General features: G+C 35.0%; 1 protein-coding gene across 2 annotated transcripts in view; it reads right to left on the bottom strand.

The window, feature by feature from the left end:
* The window catches only part of LOC145668040 (trypsin-1), a 422,035-nt gene that overhangs the window by 27,782 nt on the left and 376,586 nt on the right, over positions 1–17,667 (bottom strand). For both annotated transcript variants that reach the window (XM_081735514.1, XM_081735513.1), the window contains exons 4-5: positions 7,947–8,112; positions 1,558–1,707 (exon numbers count right to left, since the gene is read on the bottom strand). In XM_081735514.1, the coding sequence (XP_081591640.1) occupies positions 1,558–1,707; positions 7,947–8,112 (316 nt within the window). The remainder of the gene's footprint in view (positions 1–1,557; positions 1,708–7,946; positions 8,113–17,667) is intronic.

A 17,667-nucleotide genomic window follows, 5' to 3' on the forward strand; every position in this document is an offset into this window, starting at 1 on the left:
CACGCAACGAATTCTTCATTTGTTCAAACAAAAAAAAGTCACTGGGTGCGAGGTCGGAGGAATAAGGCGGATGCTGCAATACCTGGAAGCCATACGCTCCTGCTTTGTCGACAACAACTTGAGATGAATAAGCCAGTGCATTGTCAGCTAGGAGAAGAACATCTTTCGAGAAGATGTCGCGGCGTTTCGTTTTCAGAGCATCGCGCAATTTGTTCAGGAGATTGCTGTAGTACATATATAAAAGGAGACAGTAACACATCAAGCACATTTCCAATACCTGAACTAATTAATTAATTAAACTAATTTAACAAATTAAGAGATACAGTCTGGGAAACCAAGTTATACTCGAATCATTCAGGAGATGGATAATAATTACAGAGAAAATTGTATAACTGAGTGTCAGTAAACAAAGTTGAAGTTGCTTAATCGGTTGAAATGGCGTTGAGCTTAACAGTAATCTTAACTTAGTCCTATTATTTCAGTAAAATTTATTTCTGTGTTGCATTAATCTTATGCACAGGTTTTCGTTTGACAGTTAATAGGATTACAAATAGATTATGCATAATGATATGCAATAATCACCAAATAAAGACATGATCGATTCTTTAGTTTAGGTTCTTATTCGAATTTCTCGAATTTATGTTGGTCTAATATTTTATGTTTAATTGTAGTGAAAAGCGGAAGGCATCATCACTACTCACAAATTATTCTAAATCTTCTCTGTACAAAAATAGATAACATAAGATTTTTTTTGTATTATTAGACACAATTCAATCTTCATATATAACCATGTGAACTAAATATATATGAAAGGAAATATGTTTATTCAAAATAACTAAAAACTCCTTTCATTATTTTACTTGTACATGGTAGTATGCTAAACTATTTCCAAATTTCAGGAGTTGATTCCTCTAAGGATAGGCAACAAAAAGGTCTACCAATACATGCGTGATATCGCATCCTTTTGGAATAATGGCAATGAACACTAGCAGCAACATTTAATTAATGCAGCCTTGGGAATGACACACACCTCTCTTGAGGGCGTAGTCAGATGGGCGCAGCGTCGTTCGAGGAAGTGTTCAAAATGACCACGACTCTACATAGACAGGCACGAATACGTCGCATCATAGATGAGCACACACGTTCAAAATCACCTGGCGTTACTCAAATAGTGTTACAGCCTCGAACGATGCGTTTCTCCAGAATGTGAAACTTCCGACTAGCGACGGAAAGATAGGAGCTCTGAGATAGCTTCAAACATAAAATTCCGTCAGATTTTTTCTACTATGGACATCCTGTATCTCGTATCTTAGCGTACCACCGCCCTGTAGAGAATTTTCTGAAAGACAAAGTCAAAAACGATGTCAATATTGGAAAATATAAATAAAATGGCTGCTATCAAGATTTAGGAATGTAACAATTGGTATACATCGCGGGACTGATGCTTTATCAAACGGAAGGAGCATCTAGAGAGAAAGAGAAAGAGAAGAAAAGAATAGCCAATGTTAATCATACTACTATTGTTATACGTAATTATAATTGAAGATAACTTGTTACCTGTCCGGTTGGGTTATTCTGTACTGAAAGTTAGGATGTATTATCTTCTGAACAACTTTCAGAACCTCCTCTGGAAAGGGCTCTAAATAGCGTCCAGTATTTTGCGTATCATATTCTCCGAGGTATACTGTGATGTCTTTCAACCGTGCCCTGCAAGCATTAACAAAGATTTGACTGTAGTATTTATATACTGTATAATCATAGATATTGTATTGTCTATTGTCATAAATGCCAACAAAAGTGAAAAAGAAGCATACACTGTGGGTAATAAATATGCATATGTAAAATATATATTTTGATTTATTATTAATAAACCTCACGTAAAATCATGGAATAATAATTAGCTCTTGCAACTAAGTTCTGTATCACTGATTCAATATTTTGAACTTATGTCATATGCATAAACGAACAAGAGAACATACAAACAATATAAATATTGGTGCACTATTCACTAACAACACATGAATAATTTCTCAAGATACTTTTTAACGGACAGAATTGTTTTATACATTTTCTACTATAATACTACATTAAGTGATCCTGCTCATACTGTTCAGTATTATGTTGGACTCCGTAAATATACTCATATATTACAATACAGTTTTATAGGTACAAATCTACTTTTAATTTAAGCGAAAATTCTTACATTTTTCAAGCCAAAATACAAAACTTAAATAAATGTGTAACAATTTTTATCATGGACTATTAGAATGCTGAAATCGATATAAAGAATTTAAAGATTTTTGAGGTGAGCCAGTGACGTCAAACGAAGTGACTGATTGTCTTACATTATCAGAAATATATTCATTGCAATTACAGCTCTTGTTACACCAGTAATAATTAAACTTTTATCACTTGAAACTAAGGAAAGAAAATTTACCTAATATTTTAATCTTGAACATAATTAGTTTTCAAAACACTGAACTTGATTTAAATCTGTCTCATGAGACCAAATAAACCCAACAATATATCTCATATAAGGTGTATTCTCTTTCGTGGCACTTCAAGTTCAATCCCGTCTCCTTACTAAAATGTGTAACAATTCAGTAAATACGAATGTTTCTTACACTCTTTTGTAAAGAACACGAATTTATTTAGTCACTGGTTAGGAGAAACCTTCTAAAATAACCATTGACTCTACGTGTTTTAATTGATTATATATAAAAAAGAAAAAAAACTAAAAGCAGACTATAAAGTAAGTTTCCTCTGATCAAAAATTTGAACAAAAATTCAAATTAAGGTTTTGAGAAACATCAGCAGTTCTACTTTTGTACTCTAAATGTCCTTAAAGTTGACAGCGAGTTTCCTGTAAACCATACATATACTTACTCAAACTTGTAGTTAAGGACCATCCATGTGTATACATTATTCAAACTTGTAATTAATCCCTTCAAACAAACAAACCGAAAAACTCTTTCCTTACTGAACTCCCATCCCAACTTATTTTCTGACAACAGCTGAGACGCTTAAATACTGATTTGATTTGGTTAACATGCACCAAGGTTCTTTCTTGCTATTCGTACTCATTATTTCACCAATGGAATTCATTTCCTAAACAAGATATAATGACTATTTAAGTGCGGAAATATTGTTAATTTGTAAAACCCGCTGGAAAACTGTATAATAGCAATCATTATTATTAATTACAAAGGGAAATTACCTGTCATTCCCCAGATAATTTGAACATTAAGCTTCAACTGTGGAACACTTCTAAAATCAGATTTTAACAGTAATGTATAACAAAATCGTATATTTATTTACTCAAGGTTTTCAATAAGACAATATAACAGTGCACTAGAATTTTCGCGACAGTTAAAATATGTGTTAAAAGGTGTTCTCTTGATGATTTTTTGTTTTCTTTCTCTCCCTTTTTACAAGTATGTATCTTTTAATATAATTTTTAGATTAACAAATAGTAAAACAGTACAGTATTCCGCGTACAGACAACATATTTCGCTTAGATACATCGAACATGTAACACTTCCGAAGTGTAACACTCCGGTTTCGATCAAACGTGGCAGGTAGATACTACACATGAAATAAACGAATACGTGCTTTTTTCTATTTTCTGCGCAAAAACGGTTCTAGGGGGGGGGGGAAGTCCCCACTCAAAATTTTGAAAGTTGACGCCCGAAAGGCAAGAAGAAGTGGACCGAAGTGTAAGAAATTGTACATAGATATTGTAGACGTAAAATTAGGGAATACGTGTTTCGTATTTTCCTGAAGAATAGTCGAGTGAGGCACAGATCCTTTGAAACCTTTGATTACGAAATATCAAAAGAGCGAATAATTATAGGTCAGAAATGTCTAAAGTACATAAAGAATTGCAACGAAACTTTGTGTAGGGACAATACGCAAAATATAAACGATTAGATGATTTTTATTTTCTGATGAAAAACGGTTTTAGCAGGCAAAAGCTCGCCACCTAAAATTTTGAAAGTTGAAGCCCGAAAGGCAAGAAGAAGTGGACCGAATTGAACAGCAGGTGATTGTTTCTTGCATACAACTGGGAAACAAATGATTGTTCAATTGGTAACGCACCAATATCTGGAATCAAACAGATAGTGGTGCAATTATATAGTGGTCTCTGCTAGTGTGTATGCTAAAAAAGGAAAAGGTAGAAATGTTATTCAAATATTTTATCCAGAATAGAGTATCATATAAATCAATGAAGTTAGGGAGATGAAACTTGTCATAAAACTCTTCATTAATAATAAGCGGACATGTGTCCCAGAGTTTTTTTTTAAATTTATTTTAAAGAGGTAAGAGATATTTTTTATTACATATTTCCCTCCATATTGAAAACTATGTTGCGCGTTATTTCTGATTGAATCACGGAATGAGCTCCTCAAGTCAGGCAGATAAAATATGTATATAGGCTTTTCATTACAAATAAGGGGACACGTGAATCAGCATATCCAAAAATTCCGGTTTTAAGGGAGTAGAAGTTGCAATTTCTCCACTTTTTTTTCGTCACATTGGTTGTCTATTGTTTGTGATCGCATCACGTAAACGGCTTATTCGTTTGAAATGGATCTTGGAGTCCAATTCCTGCCTCAAGATGTTTGTCATGTCACATTGATTAAGGAAGTATCTCAATGAGCTAGGAGAGTTCGAAATATACGCTAAAAATAGATTCCCTTATGGGCTTTTGTAATTACACTTTCGTTCAAATATATATCTTAACGGAGAAAAGACTTGAAATATTTTCCATGGATCTATTCTCCCCGTGTAAAAGACGAGCATTTTAGCTAGTTTCCTTATAAAGCTTTCGGGAAACAAGTGCTTGTTACATTTAGTTATTTATCCTTTCATTTATAAGAAAAATTACAGAAACTATATACCTATACATGAATGTGTGTATATATGTAACAATTCAAAATGTTGAACTGAAAAATATCTTACTCGTTTAAAAGCGATATTCTTTTTCATTAGTACTTTTATAGAACAATATGACTTTATTTAAATACATTTTCTACTTATAAATTTCATCTAATACTTTTCAGACAAATACACATAAAGCAAATATAGCAACACAGTTTAACAACAGAAAATAGTCATAACAAAAAAATCAATATTTTGCATACGCTCTTTATGATATAGCGTGCTTTTTTTTATTTGTCAGTTAACAACTTTATCTACAGCACCTTGATATCGCTTCGCTAGTTACAACTTTAGTAATCAAATCTACATAAAAATCGTCAAGTTTGTTGCTTCCTACTGTAGACGATTCTTTTGCCGTATAAAGTATTTCTTGATGTAACTTACGTCATTATGAAATATTTCTTCTGACACATCATCAACCGCTGATACCCTATTCGTTTATCATACTTTTTCTTTTATAAAAAAAATAGCAGGTCGTTCGAAGGGTTCGAACAACGATGTTGTGTTTTATCACTTTTTAATTTTCCACGCAACTTACCATTCGTCTGTTTATTACGGAGCGGTTTTCTCATGTTGCTAGTTCATGCAGAAGGACTGGAGTGAAATGTGCATTTCTCGTTTTTAAAGCTTTTTTCAAAACTTTACTATATATATATATATATATATATATATATATATAGGCGGAACTAGAGGGTGGCCAGGGAGGGCCGGCCCCCTAGAAGCAAAGCTGGCCGTCCCCAGAATTTTTCAACTAGACGAAAATAATGTTATTAATTTACCTCAATTTACGCATAACAATTTTAGTGATGCTTGCGTTCGACATGTTTAATAGTGTCTATACTGTCCCCACCCATCGATTTTTTAAAAATATTGTCTGGTGCTTTAATGTAGTAAAATCCCTGGACCAATGTGATAGTGGACAGTACAACGACCTCTCAACTTGCGCTATATGCGATTTTCTTTTGTTTATTTTATAGCTTCAGTAATGTAAATTATTTTTGTATTGTTTCAAGTAATTAACGTTATTGACGTAGTATTTTTTTCTTGTTTATATATGTATGATAGACACTCTTACTTTTATTATTTTATTTATAGTATGGTAATGTTTGAATAGTTAAGATTCTCAAAGCAAATTATTAACCTTTTCATTGGCAAACACTGATAGCATTACCATTAAAATATTTAGTTTTGTCTTCCTGATCATAATTTTGTAATTTTTAAAGAATTTTTGTACTTTGCTTACAAAATACAGGGCGTTTATTTCAAAGCAACATTGCCATAAAAATAGGTCTTATGCGTAGCTACTGAGCAGCATTGCCCTATTATGGTAAAATATCATAAGAATACTCTCAGTAATTACCAAGTTTCGTTAAAATATTTTCCTGCAGAGCAAGAAACCACAAATAAAAAAAAAATAAAATAAAAAAGAACTTTCGCGGAACGTAGGAGATAAAGCTCGTACAATACTAAATTTCATTGTCCCCTGTTGACGATTAGAAGTATCTAAAGAAGCGACCCGCAAATCATGTATATGAATATTGTATGAAAGCAATAATGCCAATTAAATGATCACTGACGTTATAATTCGTGCGGATAACGCAATAGAATGCGATGTTGCTTGAAAGCAATAATGCTCAATAAAGGGTTAAGGTACACTAAAAAACAACAGAAAGGAAAGAATGAAGAAGCCGAATTCTTTAACTGCTAAACTCAAGCGATTGTTGCCTTCTACATACATACATACATACATACATATAATACCCATTCAAAATTCACTATTCAATATCGTTTGTTCCTTTTCTTTATTATTATTATTATTATTATTATTATTATTATTATTATTATTATTATTATTATTATTATCCAACCCTAATAAGAGTCTTTAAAGACAATGTGATGGGGTCCCTTTGTCTTTCTACTTTCTTCATTTGGTAATAATAGATTGTTAAATTAACAGAGCAAACGTAGAAATATTAAGAAGAACAAAGTGTTATTATAATCTTTATGGAACCTTTGCGGATTTTCGCAACATTCAAAGTAAGTATGAACTGAAGTTTGTGCTTACATTCTTAAGGTATAAACTGTAACCAGGCGCGCACCCAGAAATTTTTGTGCAGGGTGTCGAAAGTTGGAAGTGGTACAATATTACACGACGTCACTCTGCACCCGAGTAAACGATACAAATTTCCAAGTATCGGAAGTTATGCACCTCAGGAACACTTTTTATATTTTGCTTTTGAAAAGGGAGTATATATGTGCTATATGCTAAAGAAAAAAATATATTCCTGATAATCTAAATAATTTAGCTTCATGTTGTAAAAGTTACATGAGTATCGCAACAATAACAAGAGCCAGAGCAAGTTTAACCAAGCAAGGGCGCCCATCAGGGAGGGCAAGGTGGGGCGCTCGCCCCCCGCTTAGAGTAAATTGTACTTGGAAATATCGAAAACACAATAGAATTTTTACATTAGTTACAGCAAAATTGGAAACTATATTTGGAACGTTGCTTATACTTGCCCCCCCCCCCCCTTGGAAACCACAGAGAAAACAAAAACTACGACCGAACGTAAAACAAAGTTTTTTTTGTTTTTTTTTTTAAATTCATAAATTTGACTCTGAACTCAATCTGGACGAAGGGGAAATTATTCCAATATGGAGTGACTTTCTAAATGTACTTCCGCCAGTTGGAAAGAAAGACTTGAAGGAGCAGTGACTACTTTCATAGTGTTTTACGTAGTTTTTTTTCCACCTCGAAAGTGCCACTGCTTTGTGATTTATAGGGGTTGGTATGAAGCGTTTCCTTTTATTTGCTATATCATAAAATAGTTTTCTAGATTTCACGGACTAGTAGGGACTTTTTTTTCAACTTTCCATATATTTATTTCATTACACTTAAAAAATATTTTTTAAACATGTTGCTACAACGTAAACAAATTATGAATGAATACAGTAATTTACGAATAACTTAACTGCAGATTAGTTTTAAAGCAGCACGAAATACCAACCTGTGTATGCAATGCGCTGCTGTAGCTACGAACTGGTGGCTAACAAGAACTCCTCCACACTGATATCCAGCAATTTTGATGTGGGCCTGCCAAGGGAATTCTCCGAAGTACGCTTCATTACCACCAATAATTCTTTTCTGGAATCCTAATTGCTGTACTCCGCATTCTGTGAATAACATTTTAAATGTCAGTATATCAGTACATAGAACAAGGATTTGACATACTTAGAATACTGCATACTAATTAAATCGATATAACACATATATTCCAGGTTCGTAAGTAGCAGGGAAGATTTACATTGTCGTGTACAGTCTTACAACCAAGCGAAACGCTTAACGTTTATTGTAAATTCACTATTCACAATTTAAAAAAAAATAATAAGTGAGGAGAAAGGATTTAGTCAGTGAGATTTTGCTGCTTATCTTACACATATTTTTATTAAATTTTAAATTCATGGTCTGAGTATCAACGAATTGTGAAATTTTTGCATCTCAGTTTAGAAACTGCTCAAAAACACAGATCAGCCTAGAAACAGTTCTTAAAAAATATTCCAGATTTTAGTGACTTGTATTTTGAGGTTTCTCTTGCAGGAATCTGGTATGTAGGTCAAAAATTATTCAGAAAACAAGAAAGAAACTAATTGCTCCTAGTAAAAATTAAAAAAGTATCAATAGAGTACAATGATATAATTACCTCTGTTACTGCAAGTATTTTACAAATCATGATGCACTAATGTAGCTTCATCAAATATAGTATATTAAAGGGTATTGCATCATTTTTAAAATAGTCTTATGTATGCAGATCAAGTTACCAAAGCAGGCAGAAACTTTAATAGTTTTAAAATATCTTGTTGCAATTTATTCGCAAGTGGATTTAGGTATATTGGGAAAGCATATAAGGAATCCATCTAGTTGTATTCTGCTTTCCTTTCTGTCATAGTTCTACAAGTAATATTTCTTTAAATGTAAATGTTATTTTCACATATGTAAACGTTTAAAGTCTTCTCCCATGTTTCCCTCTATGAGATCATACAAAGGAGCGTACAGAATAGAAAAGTCAAAATCATATTGAGAGTGTCATTATAACATATGTGCGGCTAGACGTTTATAACATACGAAGGTTCGATAGATCGAAAATTCAAAAATAACACTTGGTTTAACTGATGCCAAAATTAATGATACTGAATTAAGATCTAGAATAGGTTTAAAATAAATCTGTATGTGTCTGTATGTGTAAATAAATCAGGAGATAGGATGATAGACTCTCTTGTGCGCGACACACAAAAAAAAAAAAAAAAAAAAAGAAAAGAAAAAAAGAAAAAAGAAAAAAGTAAAGAAAAGAAACGAGGTAGCTGCAGCTATAAAACTGGAAAAACATGTTGATAAATGTGAATTTGGGAATCGAATACCAAATATGAAAACTATGCGATCTGGAATCGGTTAATCTGTATTTGGGACTTTGGTCGAAAATTTTGAATGAATCTGAAATTTCAAACGTAAAGGACGAAAAGATAGAAACTTGTCCTTGTGAGATTTGTAATAGTAAAACTATTCCAACCTTTGGAGGTGTTCCCTCAACATATTTTAGTCTTTTAGCTAATCAGAATGAAATTGATTCTTGAAACTGGAACAAATCGAATAAAAGACAGGAGATTATAAATAATTATGGAAACTTTAGTGAAGTCGAGACTACGGAAGCATCTCAGCAGAGGTGTTTGAATCGTTATCTTTTAATTGGTCATAATCAAAATGAAGACGGAGTTGGTAACACTTCTCAAGCAATGAATGTGTACATAGTACATTTTTAATCTAGTAAGTAAAATTGTTAATAAAAGGCTTGCTTGTCTCAACAATATTGATCGTTCTAATGGTTTTCAGGTGTTCGAACTTTTACTAACTCGGAATGATGTCATTTTTCATTATAATTTTGCTTTGCGAATGCTTCTAAATGCTGTTTCAATTAAAACTTCTGGTCGTTGATATACAGAAATGGCATTGGTATTCAACTAACATGGATTGAAATAAGACAATAGTCTAGTTTTGAAGTTTATGTTTATGATCCTGAGTAGTCAGAGTATATAAGATTATGCAAGCGAATAAAAGTATGTTACATTACATAGAGAAAATGTTTAATGCAGCGAAGTTCTTAGAAGTGGGGCATTCAGAAAAGGAAATCGTTAATTTTATGTACAGGTATGAATGCGGAGTATAGGTTCAAGTGTTTGGCATATATGATCCCGAGAATTATTAAAGAAATGAGACTCCTTTGTACTAAATAATTAATTAATACTATTATAATAAAATACTTAAATTCATATTAATATACTGTTAAGAGATTTAATCGGAAATGAAGAAAACCGACAGTTGTCATCCACCAAACTGAAGAGAAAAAAATTCCGCGCGAACATCTGTTTTCAATTCAAATACTGAATTTATGAATATTCCAGGAACTTGCAGCGATGGTATCTGAATCACGAGATCTTGATTTCATTGAATAGAGAAAGCAGATTATTCACTCAATTCATCTGAGCCTATCTATTAGCTAAATGATTACCTGTTCCTTTTTCCCTAAATATAAATTATAGATTTCTGAATCTATGAACGGTTTTACTGATTTCAAATCTTGTAATTCATTTACAGCTGAACAGCTCAAAACAAGCTTCGGATGAAAACTTGATATCTTATAAACAGTCTGTCTTTCTAATAAATACAACGAAGAAAAAAACAAATCCATTATGTAATAACAATAAGAGAAAGGAAGGATCTCTTCAACATTAAGTTAGATAATTTCTTCCTCATTTTTTATGATTCAAAGATTTGTAATTACAATCACGTTACAATAAATTAATATTATAATTATCTTTGTGTTTCATTTAATATCAAATAACATCCAATTCAAAAGAATCTTTGCTCTCTATATATTTACAGGTTCAATATTGGATAACACGTCAGGTCTTAGTATTCGTCATTTATATATTTCCACTTCATTAATTTCTCATTGTATTTAAAATCATAACACCAGAACAAATACGATCTTGGTTATCATCTGTCATTTTTTTCGACATTACCAGATCAAAACAGACATCTACCTCAAACATCATTTAATTAAAGCAAACATTTACATAAAATTGGACCCACAATCAACATGCTTATAAGAGAATGAAAATAAGGAGAAAAAACTCATGTACATGTAAACAACGGGCATTGAATATCTCTGTGTGATACCTGGAATCAGGAACACTCCAAATAAAGCAATAATATTATTTCTATTTCATTCATAAAAATATACGAGCTCCTGACATGTCCCCAATCAACAAGCAAGACATGGATTGCAGATAGCAAATGAGAACCTGCTTATGAGATTTTATCTATTTGTTGATTTTTAATGTATAGATAACAAAATCGAACAATCAGCTTCATGCTAAGCAGTTATGAATAATATTTAGATAATGAACTGCGTAATTGTTTATCAAAAATTATTTGAATCGTTGCTTTTTTAATTTTTGGTTCACATTCACAGGATCAGATTGCTAATGTGTTTGACATTTAGTTATGCTAGTAATAGCAATAGGCTCATTGCATGGACAAGCAAGTAGAAATATGTTTGGAATATGTGCGACGTAGTGGCGCTAAATTCACTGAAATATTATATCGGATTTCATCACCGAAACCGAATTCAATAAATCAATAAGTATGTATTTCAATCATTTTGTCACTGTTTCAAATCAAGTAAATCAAATTAGAGTAAGAATTGTCAAAAATGGCGCTGATTTGTATTTCCTGAAGTTGATCAAAATCTATTTAGTTTATTAGCTTTTATCTGTCTAGTTCGGAGGGTCCATATTCTTAACACACACCAAATTAATTAATGTTTATGATTTTACTGATTTATTGACCAAACAATCGTTATTTTATGAAAAATTCCAGTTTTATAGGAACCTCCGAACATACATCCACCATATTACTTCATTTCTTCTCGTGCACTAAACTCATTTCATCTAGTGAGTAGAACAGCATACTTTCAACAACAATCAATTTAAAAGCCTAACTATTATAATTTCTAATAATTAAATCTTCTTCCCTCATTAGAATAAATCATATTTCATTTTAACATTAATTTTATTTTTTCAATTTTCCGAAATAAACTAGATTATTCTGTAATTTGCACGTCATTTATTTCAATATGGAACCCAGCGTACGAATGTTTATAGTCCATCACTCGCGTTAAGTAACACTTCTACATTTTCAGTTACTAAAGTAAACTGCTGCTAATTTTCTTGATCCCTCTTAAACGTTTTTAAGAGTGTAATGCATACTGTTATTTATAATGTATCAATCAATGAAATGTGAACACAGAATCTCGATTTATGCGTATTCTTAGAAACTTCGCTATAGGTCTAAGTTGTTTATATATGGTCATTTCTCACTTTATTTTTTTTTAATTTATAATTTTATTTGTTCCTAGTTCTACTCTTGTCACCCAATTCAGGTTACCAGTAATATACAGGTGTAAAATATTTTAATACCTAACCAATACATACAATAGAAAAGCCACAGAAAGTATGACAAAATACGCACAGTTCTTGCCCTAGCCGCACACTAGACATGACGTATCAAGATTATTAGTCACTGTATGCTGTGCATGCCGTGGTTCACTCCCTACATTTAGTCCTTCGGCAGCTTTGTTGCTCTTATACATTTGTTCGTTTCATCGTACGAACCCCATAATGTTTCAACTTTAGAGCCTCATATCTCCCTTATTTGGCAACAATCATAACCCACTTTTGGCTAATTTTCTTCCACGTTTTATGCCAATTGTTTTAATGCTATAAAATTATAAACCTATAGCTTTTCAAACAGAACGTATGTGTTCGGATGGCAACACTGCTTGGGTGACACTACTGCCGTGTCTTTGGTTACGTGTCCCCCTCCGGTAGGTATGAGCTTACCTGCATACATTTTTCATTTTCTGGGTTTTTGCGGCGTTTTTGGGGTATAACCCGGCACAGCCTCACCCGGTCACTGCTTGGTCTGTGTATTAAACGAAGCGGGTAACAAGGCATTTCCACATTGAGTGAATATAATCACGATGATTAGCGATTAGTAAGGGTACCGATTTTCATAAATACCTAGCTGTCACGTTTCGCATACGTCCCGTGTGAGTATTTATCTTCATTATTTCTAGTTACATTTTAGTGCCTATTTTTAAAATTTTAAACGCCTGTTTGCCAGCCTATTTTACAGGTTTTTAGTTCATAAACATCTGCTCTCTAACCATAGTTCTTACACGGCCACTATCCTAAACTATTTCTTACTTATACGTAGTATCTTTATATACTTCCATACGAAGAATAGGCTATTTTAGCGTATTAGGAACAAACACTTAACTATCTTATTGATATATGCCCTTGTATCAATATTACCGATACCTAAGAATCTATACTTAAAAATTTCTTACAGCTCACGAGCGTTGATTTTGAACTTTAATGTTTCGAGTTGCTGAAAAGCAGCTCACAATGCCTTGGTTGATAATTTCGATCGATATGAGAGACCTAAAAAGGAATTTGCTGAACCTAGTGTAATTAAATTTAAAAATACGAGAACTTGTACGGATATTAATAGCACTCAATCTAGGATGTCAGGTACTTATAAAACTATACATAAGGCTAATCCTTAATCTAATTATAGTAATAACATTAATGCTGTTAGGTGTGAAAGAAAATACAACTTTCGTTTTAGGAATAATAAACATTGTGAAAAGCAGGAAATGGTTTTCAAAATTATGCTAAAATTAGTTTTTCGTCCGAAAAGGAAAATCAAGAATTAAAAATGAATAGTAAATATGAAAATATAATAACGGTAACGAAAAGCGCGTTAGTAATTGTGAAAAATTTTATCGATTTTTAAAGGATTGGGTCAGTGGTTCAATCGGTGGTCGGACTTCGAGAATTCGGTCAAGTGACTTGACTGCTACGGCAGCTTTCATATTGGTCAATGCTGATCAAACATTAGTTGCGATCCGTGTTGACAGTGGAGTCGGAATTGTGTTTAGTATCTTCTGAATTAGTCAATAAATTAGGAAATGTATAATTGGGCGTAGAAAATGTATAATTAGACGAAAGGACATTGAATCAGTCACATCTAATTCTATGATGGGTCAAAGTGTGACTAAAACTAGAGAAGTACGCTGCCATTAAAAGTCTTACCTTTGACTTTTTTGGTGATAATGGTTTAAGATGTGACCTTATTCTGATTAGTTCACTTTATAACGCCGTAAAGCAGTTTTGAACATTGGTAATCATATGCTCCGGTTTATTTAATTGAAGGGATATGTTTCCTTAAGGAATAATGATGTTATCAAAGAAATTATTAACAAGAAATCGAAGATTGAAGTGACTTCAGGTAATGGACAGGTAGTAAATCCACTACCTTGATAATCAGGATACATCGTCTTCAAATAATTTGTTAGAACTACAAGGAATATATGAGATGTCACAGTTAATTCAGATATTAAAAATTCGCCATCTAAGCAGATAATTCTTGTTAGCCGAGGCATTGAAGCAATTGATTACTTGTTCAGTGTAATCTATTAGGAGCAAAACAGGAATCTGGTGCACAGTGCGATATTTTGGAAGAGGAAGAATACTCGTCAGAAATTAAAACATCTGTCTTAAGAATCCCATACTTGGAGTAATCAGTGTGTTGGAGTTGAATCAATTGGTTTAATTTCAATGATAGGCAGAAATATCGTGTTATAACTGAAGACTATCTACAGGGAGATGGTATGATCAAGTTGAGGGATACGGTTAATGAAACGGAGAATAAATGGATTGAGTCATTTCCAAGAAGAGTATGATCGGAGATTGATTGAAAGGGTTTATATGGGCGCGTCGACATCGAGGTCTTTTGCACTCTTCTCTGACAGGAAAAATGAAGTACCCAAGAAAAAAAGCATAGTATCATAGATATAATAAAGTAAAAGCAAAGTCTGGAGTACGTAAAAGGTGTTCGGTCATTTATGAATTAAAATGTCATAGCATTCAAGAAATGTGCAAACTCGATACACAAACACAAGGACGGGTTAGTACACAACAGCATGTTAATCTTCTCTGCCGGGGCAGCTCGGCAATAGGTGCACACACGTGGGGCAGCCCATAATTAGTAATGAATATGACAGTGCAGTAAAGAAGATAAAAGCAAGGAAATGCTATGACAAGCATAAAAACACCATGAAAAAACACAAACGGTAGATAAAAGCAGAAATAAATTAATTAAAAGAAATGTGAGAAATGCACTCACAAATCACGGAAGACGTGCAAAAGTTGCAAGTAGGTGAAAACTCGCTGGATCATCTGGACATCGTCTCCAAACAAGGTAGACAGATCAGCTGGTAAGCCAAGGCGGGCTCGCTCAGGAGCAAGAGGAACACATTCCACAAGAAGGTGGCGGATGGTCAGGAATGCACCACACTGGGTGCAGGAAGGCGGGTTCTGACGACGTAACAGGTAGCCATGGGTCAGATGGCTGTGCCCGATACGTAATCGTGCCAAGCGTCGTTCTTCCAGTCTTGAAGGACGAGAACTCGTGGCCCAAACACCAAGTCGGGGCTTGATAGCATGCAATTTATTCCGAAGGTGCTCATCCCAGTTTGTCTGCCAGCGCTGAAGGAGAAGACGGTTGATTACAGGGCGAATATCAGAGCTGGGGAGCGGTGACGGATACTCAGGTCCTGTAAGGGCAGCTTCTTTGGCAACACGGTCAGCACGCTCGTTCCCTGGAATACCAGCATGGCCAGGCACCCAACAAAATTGGACATCGCAACCTGCAAGTCGTAAGGAATGGCAAGAGAGTAGAATTTGCTGAACTATAGGGTGCACAGTTGACACATCCGTGAGACTATGTAAAGCGCTGCTGGAGTCAGAGCACAGGAGAACATGTCGGAGATGGCGTCGACGAATATAATGCAGAGTCTCCAGAATAGCAACCAATTCAGCAGTGAACACAGTGGAAGTAGGATGGAGCTTCAAGCCAGCGCTATGATCATCCGTGACGAAGGCACAGCCAACAGAATCTTCATGCTTCGAAACATCCGTGTAGAAGACAGCGTAGGCACGGTACGCATCCAGAAAAGAGGAACTCCTGACAAAATTGTTGATTGCTGGTAACAGACTTCTTAAATTGCGTTAGATGAAAGCTGACAACTGGTGGAAGAACTGTCCATGGAGGAATGGGTAGGAGGCCCAATGGATAGATGGCAGGGACATCGAGTCCAAGAGAAGCTCCAAGGTCTATAGCACGAATGCCAAAAGGCCGGGTAGCCGTAGGTCGTACTTGATATCTGTCATAGCGAGCACCAGCCTCAAGGGCAAAGGCCGAAGGATGGTCAGGTACGGCACGGATATGAATGTAATAGCGCAGGAGCAGGCAGTCCCGACGGTGGGAAAGAGATTGTTCATGAGCCTCGACATAGAGACTAGGAATAGGGCTAGTTCGGAAAGCTCCAAGCGCCAAACGAAGGCCAAGATGATGAACAGAATCCAGATGACGTAGGATGGAAGGTCGAGCAGAACCATATGCAAAACAGCCATAATCCAATTGGGAACGGATGAGGCTACGATATAGACGCAACATCACCACACGGTCAGCACCCCACGAAAGATGGGACACCAAACGTAGTAAGTTCATGGAGCGGAGACAGCGGTACTTCAGGTCTCGAACGTGAACAGCCCAGGTAAGTCGTCGGTCAATCTCCAAGCCCAGAAAACGAACATGATCCACATAGGACAATCGAGAACAGCCAAGGAACAGCTCAGGATCATAGGCACAGTGACGAAGGCGACAAAAATGTACGCAGTGTGTTTTGGTGAGAGAAAAGCTGAAACCAGTAGTGGTAGACCATCGGTGAAGGCGGTTGAGCGCTAACTGCAACTAGCGAGTAACTGTACGGAGACCACGTGAACAACAATAGATAGTAAAGTCGTCCATATAAAGCAGCCCATGAACAGAAGGAGAGAGCTGCGACATCACACTGTTCACTGCGACAGCAAACAATGTGACACTCAACACACTACCCTGTGGAACGCCATTCTCTTGTGGAAACGGAGCAGAAAGAGTAGCTCCAAGCTTGACTCTAAAAGAACGTTGTTGGAGAAAATTCTGGATGAAGAGAGCCAAGTGGCCATGCAAGCCCCAGAGATGGAGTTGCCGCAAAATGCCATATCGCCAAGCGGTGTCAAAGGCCTTTTCAAGGTCAAAGAAGATGGCTATTAGATGTTCTTGATGACGAAATGCATCCTGAATAGCACTTTCAAGATGCGCCAAATGATCAGTAGTGGAACGGAAGCGCCGAAAGCCACACTGAAGATTGGAAATGAGGCCATGGTGTTCAAGAAACCAGACTAAGCGGGTATTGATCATCTTCTCCAAAAGTTTACACAGACAGCTAGTCAAGGCGATCGGGCGGTAGCTTCCACTTGACGTGGCAGGTTTAGCAGGCTTCAAAATAGGAATAATGTATGCTTCACGCCAAGCATCGGGGACGGAGTCTTCAAGCCAGATGCGATTGTACAGGTCAAGAAGATGTTGCTTGCCATCGTCAGGCAGGTGCCTGAGCATAGCATAACAGATGCCATCAGTACCAGGTACCGTGTCCTTCGTAGAATCCAAAACAGCAGCAAGTTCAACAGTAGTAAAAGGCAAATTATAAGCTTCAGCGGTTGCAG

The sequence above is a fragment of the Thermobia domestica genome, chromosome 13 (genome assembly GCF_964235325.1).
Source record: "Thermobia domestica chromosome 13, izTheDome1.hap1.1, whole genome shotgun sequence".
Taxonomy (NCBI): Eukaryota; Metazoa; Arthropoda; class Insecta; order Zygentoma; family Lepismatidae; genus Thermobia; species Thermobia domestica.